An 8,933-nucleotide genomic window follows, 5' to 3' on the forward strand; every position below is an offset into this window, starting at 1 on the left:
AGGGACAAAACGTCTGCAACACAAATTCCCAGCTCTGCGAACAGAACCACAACAACTTTGATAACTGACATGATTTGTTATGAATTAAACTTACAAGAGACAGTTTGCTGGCGAACATCATTGATTACCTTGTGTACATCTTCAATTTATACCAAAATAAAATGTCAAGCAATCTTAATTCATAGCCAGAAGACAAATTTCTAACAGCATTTACAACAGCTACTCTATAAAACCAAATCAATCCTTTTAATATTCAGAAAGGCACAACCAGACCAAGCGTTAATACAAAAATGTTTTTATGAAAATAAAACCTATCGCACATTGACACTTTAAAAGAGGCTGATCAGATCGTAGCTATTATCCAATGTCACATTAACTTGGTCACATCGCAGTCAACTGTAGCCACAGGAAACTTTCAGTTATTCTGTAACTCTCCTATTTCCTGCCATATAGTTACTTAGAGTGATGTCAAAAGGTGCGTTAGATGACAAAAAATCCAAACAGGCTAAAAGCAAAACTTTAGCCTTTTAGCTATCTGATCAAACTCAACATTAAATTCACTTTCAACAACTGTACTTTGTATAAATGAGCTTACTGAAAGGTTAACAATTATCGCAGGCTTATGGTAAAAACACCATCATATGGAAAACCACAGCCAGCAAAGGTTCTACAGCAAATACTAATATTATTTGATAACCCAAAGGAGAAACGTATCAATCAGGACAAAACTTCCGTTGGCATTCAATTTTTTTTGAAGTGGGGGGGGGGGGGGGGGTAAAGAGAAGAGGAGAAGAGTTCTGTTCCAAATGAGTATCATAGAACATAGCACAGTACAGGCCCTTTAGCCCTCGATGCTATAACGGCTCTTATCCTATTATAAAAACAAAGTAACCCATAAACCCTTCATTTGCCTATCCCATCAATGTATCTGACTCCTCTACCACTACTGGCAATGCATTTTTGCATCCACCATTCTGTGTAAAGAACCTGCCTCTAACATCTCCCATAAACCTTCCTCCAATCATCTTAAAATTATGCCCCCTCACAATTGCCATTTCCGCCATGGAAAAAAATTCTCTGGCTGCCCATGCTATGCCTCTCAACATCTTCTACACCTCTATCAAGTCACCTCTCATCCTTCTTTGCTCCAATGAGATAAGCCCTAGCTCCCTCAACTTTTCTTCATAAGACATTCCCTCCAGTCCAGGATGCATTCTGATAAATCTCCTCGGCACACTCTCTCAAGCTTCCACATCTTTCCTATGAGGTGGCCAGAACTGAACACAACATTCAAAGTGTGGTTTAACCGGAGTTTGTATGAGCTAAAGCATAACCTCATGGCTCTTAAACTCAACTGCCCTTGCTAATGAAAGCCAACACACCATATACCTTCCTGACAATCCTATCAACTTGGGTGGCAACTTTGAGGGATCTAGGAAATGGACCCCAAGATCCCTCCCTTCCTCCACATTACTAAGAATCCTGCCTTTAACCCTGTATTCTACATTCAAATTTGACCTTCCAAAGTGAATTACTTCACACTTTTCCAGGTTGAACTCCCATCAGCCACTTATCAGCCCAGTTCTGCATCCTGTCAATGTTCCACTGCAACCTACAATGACACTCCACACTATCCGCAACTCCACTAACCATGTCATCAGCAACCATACTAACCTACCCTCCTTCTTCCTCATCCAAGTCATTTATAAAAATCACAAAAGGCAGAGGTCCCAGAACAAATCCCTGCAGAATATCACTGGTCACAGAGCTCCAGGCTGAATACTTTCCATCTATCATCACCCTGTCTTCTTTCAGCCAGCCAATTCTATATCCAGACAGCCAGATTTCCTTTTATCCCATGCCTCCTTACTTTGAATGAGACTACCATGGGGACCCTTATAAAATGCCATACTGAAATCCACGTACACATTCACTGCTCTACCTTCACCGATCTGTTTTGTCACATCCTCAAAGAATTCAATAAGGTTTGTGAGACATGATCTGCCCCTCACAAAGTCATACTTACTATCGCTAATCAAACTGTAGTTTTCCAAGTAATCATATATCCTGTCTTTCAATTGTCTCCAATATCTTGTCCATCACTGACATAAGACTGACTTGTCCGTAATTCCCAAGATTATCCCTATTCCCTTTCTTGAACAAGGGAATAGCATTTGCCACCCTGCAATCATCCAGCACTAGTCCTGTGGGCAACGAGGATGCAAAGGTCATAGCTAAAGACTCAAATCTCTTCTCTCGCTTCCTGTAGTAACCAAGGGTACATCCTGTCCGGCCCAGGGGATTTATCTAGCCTTATGTTTTTCAAAATTTCAGCACATCCTCCTTCCTAACATCAACCTGTTTCACACTATCCTCAAAAACGTCAAAGTTCCTCTCAGTAGCGAATACTGAAGCAAAGTATTCATTAACGACCTTTCCTACTTGGTCAGACTCCAGGCACAAGTTCCCTCCACTATCCCTGATTGGCCCTACCCTCACTCTGGCCATCCTCTTGTTCCTCACATAAGTCTAGAATGCCTTATGGTTCAACCTTACATCTATCTCCTCCAAAGAATTTGGCACCACTTACCTCGAAAACTGGAGAGGGGGAATACAGCAAAACGTTCAAATTTAATTTTACCGTTAATTCAAATTCCTCTATTTCACAGTCAAGTCATAGGACAAATAAATCCTTAAGTAAAGTTAAGTTGTTGTCGTGCAAATAAAGAAACGTGTATGTGAAATGGCACCTAAATTTTGTTTTTAACAATTGAAATACCACTCTAGCTTTCAATGTCCTTTCATCAGCTGAGTCAATGCATTGGTCCCGCACCATGATGGCGGTTTAGATAAGATCTCAAGCAGTTACTACTATTTTGACTAAGTACTGTCCATTAGCAGTCGCCAATGAAAGACTGCACTTCTTTAAAGTCTCACCTCGCTGTTGTGGCCTCGCAGATTAAAGTTGATCCTCTGCGGTGTATTGCGCTCCCTCTTGCAATGACTAGCAGTGAAAGTAACGCCGACCACCCCTCTGCCATTGCCAATTGCTAGCCAGCCTTCCTCGTAACACCGTCGGCGACAAACAGGCTTTTCCTTTTCGCTCTTGGGTACGCGGCCCTTCCAAGACATGCAAAGAATATTGGAATCGCTGCACAGCACCAAGCCCTGCTCCACCGCTGCGAACATCCTGCTGAGGCCGCAACTGCGAATCAACACAAGCCTAACCAGTGCGTTCCGCGCATCAGGTCCAGCCGCTCCTGTAGTATTGGAAAAGCACCGGCAAGGCCCTGGGGAATGGTGAGAAAATTGTAAATTTGCTGGGGCGGGGTGTGCGAAGAAGCGGACAGTTATCCGAACTAGAACTCCTGTTCCTCAACCCGAACAAAATGCAACACAAGCGTGTGACATGGAGGCCGCCAGTCGTATGGCCCAGGCTTGCTTCAACCGTTACACCAGGTCCATTCGCTTGACTCGAGCTTCGGCGACGCGATCCGAAAGCCGTGGCAGGTTGCGCGCGCCTCCGCAAGCTCCTTGTATGAAAAATCTATGTTTTGGGTAAGGGAAACAGCGTCACCACTTCCACCATCGGTCTACTCCTTCGAAACGCCTCTGAACCTAGACTCCAATATTATTCTGTACTTCAGTCTTCAACACACGTAGACCGCCGTTCAATGTCACGCTGCACTGGGTAACGTGATTAAGTAGATCAATCACGCAGTGGCGTACGGTTTGCCACCTGCAGTTTAGCATTGTCGTTTCAGGTGCTTTACTATAGAAAAGCTGACGTGAACAAGAATGAATAGAAATACAAAAGTTGTATACTATAAAGGCAATTTAACTTATTGTTTGTCTTAATAAATTTAAATTAATATATAATTCACTGCAAGCTTACCAGTTATCGTTATTTATCTAAAATATATGGAGAAAATGTTGGAAATGCTCACTTGGGTTAAAGTCGTCAGAGCAAAGATGGTTACCACAGAATACAAGGGGCCTTGATTAGATGAACCATTGGACTGAGGAGTGGCACATTAGTTTAGATAAATGGGAAGTGCTGCATTTTGGAAAGCAAATTAGGCCAAGAGTCATACTCTTAATGGTCAGGTCAGAGAATATATTGCTGAACAGAGTCCTTGGAATGTAGGTTCATAGTTCCTTTAAAGTGGAATCGCTAGATAGACCGGATAGTGAACACCCCATTTGGTATGCTTGCCTTTATTGGTTGGGGTGCATGGAGTATAGGAGTTGGGAGGTCTTCCTGTGGCTGTACAGGACATGGATTAAGCCACTTTTGAAATACTTTGTGCAATTCCAGTTTCCCTGCTATAGGAAGGATGTTGTGAAACTTGAAAAGGTTCAAGGATGATATCAGGGTTGGAGGGTTTGAGCTACTGGGGGAGGCTGAATAGGTTGGGGCTACCTATCCTGGAGTGTTGGAGACTGAGGTTCATAAAATCATGAGGTACATGGATAGGTTGAATAAACAAGGTCTTTTCTCCAGGGTAAGGGAGTCCAAAACTAGAGGGCAGAGGTTTAATGTAAGAGGGAAAAGATTTTAGATAGGGATCGGAGGTGCAATTTTTCCTCTGAGGATGGTGCATACATGGAATGAGCTGCCAGAGGAAATGGGGGAAAGCTGGTACAGCAACATTTAAAAGGCAACTGGATGAGTATGCAGGTTTAGAGGGATATGGGACTAGATTTATTTAGGATATTTGGTCAGCATAGACAAGTTGGACTGAAGAGATTTGTTTCCATACTGTATAAACCTATGACGCTAACTCTGTGCTGCTTAACCTGAAGCATTAGCTCTTTTCTCTATACTCTTGTTCAGAGTTTTTAGCATTTGTTACAGATTTACAACTTCTGCAGTATTTTGCTTTTGCACAGAATAAGTCAAACAAATGTGCTGATATTCTGGTCCTAAATTTGTGAAGTACAATTGCACAATAAGGAGTTGTATTTTCAACGTAAATACTAAAGTCAAAGAGTTAGAAAAGTGCTCCTTATTTTTGACTCTAAGTGGTAATGTCCTATGCTGCAAGGATTAACCACTTATGGGATAGCGTACTGAAATCACTGCACTATTGCCAGAGTCATCATGGAAGTTTCCCCAATTTATCGACTTTCAGCCCCAGATTGATATAGAGTCATAGTCATAGAGATGTACACCATGGAAACAGACCCTTTGGTCCAACCCGTCCATGCCGACCAGATATCCCAACCCAATCTAGTCCCACCTGCCAGCACCCGACCCATATCCCTCCAAACCCTTCCTATTCATATACCTATCCAAAAGCCTCTTAAATGTTACAATTGTACCAGCCTCCACCACTTCCTCTGGCAGCTCATTCCATACATGTACCACCCTCTGCGTGAAAATGTTGCCCCTTAGGTCTTTTATATCTTTCCCCTCTCTCCCTAAACCTATGCCCTCTAGTTCTGGATTCCATGACCCCTGGGAAAAGACTTTGCCTATTTATCCTATCCATTCCCCTCATAACTTTGTAAGCCTCAATAAGGTCACCCCTCAGCCTCCAACGTTCCAGGAAAAATAGTCCCAGCCTGTTCAGCCTCTCCCTGTAGCTCAGATCCCCCAACCCTGGCAACATCTTTGTAAATCTTTTCTGAACCCTTTCAAGTTTCACAACATCTTTCCGATAGGAAGGAGACCAGAATTGCACACAATATTCCAAGTGGCCTAACCAATGCCCTGTACAGCCGCAACATGACCTCTCAACTTCTGTACTAAATACTCTGACCAATAAAGGAAAGCATACCAAATGCCTTCTTCATTATCCTATCTACCTGCGACTCCACTTTCAAGGAGCTATGAACCTGCACTCCAAGGTCTCTTTGTTCAGCAACACTTCATAGGACCTTACCATTTAGTGTATAAGTCCTGCTAAGATTTGCTTTCCCAAAATGCAGTACCTTGCATTTATCTGAATTATGCTCCATCTGCCACTTCTCAGCCCATCTGGTCCAGATTCTGTTTTAATCTTCGCTGTCCACTACACCTCCAATTTTGGTGTAATCTGCAAACTTACTAACTGCACCTCTTATGCTCACATCCAAATCATTTATGTAAATGACAAAAAGTAGAGGATCCAGCACCGATCCTTGTGACACTCCACTGGTCACAGGCCTCCAGTCTGAAAAACAATCCTCCACCACTACCCTCTGTCTTCTACGTTTGAGCCAGTTCTATATCCAAATGGCTAGTTCTCCCTGTATTTCATGATATTTAATCTTGCTAATCAGTCTCCCATGGGGAACCTTGTCGAACGCCTTACTGAAGGCCATATAGATCACATCTACTGCTCTGACCTCATCAATCTTCTTTGTTATTTCTTCAAAAAACTCAAATTGTGAGACATGATTTCCCACACACACACACAGCCGTGTTGACTATCCTGAATCAGTCCTTGTCTTTCCAAATACATGTACATCCTATCCCTCAGGATTCCCTCCAACAACTTGCCCACTACTGAGGTCAGGCTCACCGGTCTACAGTTCCCTGGCTTGTCTTTACAACCCTTCTTAAACAGTGGAACCACTTTTCCCAACCTCCAGTCTTCTGGCACCTCACCTGTGACTAGCGATGATACAAATGTCTCAGCAAGAGGCACACCCACAGAGTTCTTGGGTACACCTGATCAGGTCCTGGGAAATTTATCCACCTTTAACCATTTCAAGACATGCAGCACTTCCTCCTGTGTAATCTGGACAGTTTGCACCATCTATTTACCTAAAGACTACATTTTCCATATCCCTTTCCACAGTAAATACAGATGCAAAATATTCATTTAGTATCTCCCCCATTTTCTGTGGCTCCACACAAAGGCCGCCTTGCTGATCTTTGAGGGGCCCTATTCTCTCCCTAGTTACCCTTTTGTCCTTAATATATTTATAAAAACCCTTTGGATTCTCCTTAATTCTATTTGCCAAAGCTATCTCATGTCCCCGTTTTGCCCTCCTGATTTCCCTCTTAAGTATACTCCTACTTCCTTCATACTTTCTAAAGATTCACTCAATCTATCCTGTCTATACCTGATGTTTCCTTCTTTTTCTTAACCAAACCCTCAATTTCTTTAGTCATCCAGCATTCCTTATACCTACCAGCCTTCCCTTTCACCCTGACAGGGATATACTATCTCTGGATTCGTTTTGTCTCATTCCTGAAGGCTTCCCATTTTCCAGCCGTCCCTTTACCTGTGAACATCTGCCTCCAATCAGCTTTCAAAAGTTCTCGCCTGATACCGTCAAAATTTGGCCTTTTTCCAATTTAGAACTTCAACTTTTAGATCTGATCTATCCTTTTCCATCACTATTTTAAAACAAATAGAATTATGGTCGCTGGTCCCAAAATGCTTCCCCACTGATGCCTCATTCACCTGCCCTGCCTTATTTCCCAAGAGTAATTCAAGTTTTGCACCTTCTCTAGTAGGTACATCCACATACTGAATCAGAAAATTATGCTGACCAAGAATCAATATTTTGACTAGCTACATGTAAAAAGTTATAAACTGTTGGTTTTTAATATTTTAAAATTCTAATCTTTTACACTCCCCTTTGAACACACAGAGTAAAATAGATTATGGAAAGAAGGGAAGAATTGGAAAGACTGTTCAGTCATCTTTGTTCCCAGGTACTGTCATTGAGGTTATTTTTCTGTTGGCCAGATGTTGCTTCAGTTGCCTTTCTCCAGATTGTAAAAGACAAAGTAGCTGGTTCTCTTATTAATGACTGTGACTCATTAGTTAAAAATGACAGCATGCAACAACAGTGTTTTTTTTTTAAAAAAGCTGTGTTCTTCAAATTTAGTGTAACTTGACTGCAGAGAACAGAGATTGCTCCTGAGCTGGGAAGAACCAAACACTCACTCATTCCTAAATGTAACCCGTTCCTTACTTGAGAACATATCATACACCTATTGACAGAAAAAAAGCGCTGTCATTTTTAACTGGTTACTACTCCACAGACCAACCAATACAAAAATTACACCATAAATAATTCTGTAAAAATAGAATTATTCAGATTGTACTGAGGATTGTTTTTTATGTATGATTACAATGTGCAAGTAGTCTCTTGCATGCAGAACTGAAGAAATCAAAAATGACATGAAAGCCTGATGCAGAATAGGGAATTACATTTTAGATTTTTAATTTTTTTATTTTGTTTGTTTCCATCAATTTTATGGAGCTGAGAACTGAAAATGACCTTTGGACAATGTGCAGTAGCTTGTGTTTAAAAACGTGAGGGGGAAGAAAGAGTTTTCGTGTGTAGTGAGGTCAGGCCTGGAACTTAATTGCAGGTTGGTTCTTAATTTTAAAAAGGATTCCACAAATGCTTCAACAGCACGGGAGAGCAGTACATTTAATCGGATGTTTGGCATTAATGAAGTCAGTAACTGGAAATTAGTTCCAGCAAGTCTGGGAAAGAGGTTATGCTCAAACAGAAGGCTTATTGAATGATAAGTGAGACCTCCTCAAGAGATGATCAATTGGACAGGGAAAGGGAAGAGTTTAAATTGAGAATTGGGCTGTATCCTCTGAAGAGGATTTTGGTTGTTGATGCTACAGCATGAGGATTTGAAAGATCCCAGCCTAACCCTCCTTCCCTTTTTCAGCTATTAGAAGTTCAGAGATTTGAAACTAAGTTTATCAACCTCGTGTGAGTGAGCTGAAAATTAACATCTTCAGAAAATTCAACAAAGAAACCATCATCTGTCTGAAACATCATGAAAATCACTTTGGTAATGCTGCCTGTTTTGATATTTTCTCTTTATATATCCCTTAGTCTTTGTAATATGTAGTCCTTTTTGATTTTAAAGTCAGAAATGTCAAAATAAAAAATGAGCCTGAAGGCTCTGTGTCTCAATGCAAGGAGCATTTGTAATAAAAATGGATGACTTAATTGCACAAACA

At 41.4% G+C, this 8,933-nt stretch overlaps 1 protein-coding gene across 2 annotated transcripts in view; it reads right to left on the minus strand.

Moving 5' to 3' along the window:
- LOC132819813 (tubby-related protein 4-like) overlaps positions 1-3,632 on the minus strand; it is a 405,797-nt gene extending 402,165 nt beyond the window's left edge. For both annotated transcript variants that reach the window (XM_060831613.1, XM_060831612.1), the window contains exon 1: positions 2,938-3,632. In XM_060831613.1, the coding sequence (XP_060687596.1) occupies positions 2,938-3,189 (252 nt within the window). In that variant the 5' untranslated portion in view covers positions 3,190-3,632. The remainder of the gene's footprint in view (positions 1-2,937) is intronic.
- Positions 3,633-8,933: the final 5,301 nt, after the last annotated feature.

The sequence above is a fragment of the Hemiscyllium ocellatum genome, chromosome 10, assembly GCF_020745735.1.
Source record: "Hemiscyllium ocellatum isolate sHemOce1 chromosome 10, sHemOce1.pat.X.cur, whole genome shotgun sequence".
NCBI lineage: Eukaryota > Metazoa > Chordata > Chondrichthyes > Orectolobiformes > Hemiscylliidae > Hemiscyllium > Hemiscyllium ocellatum.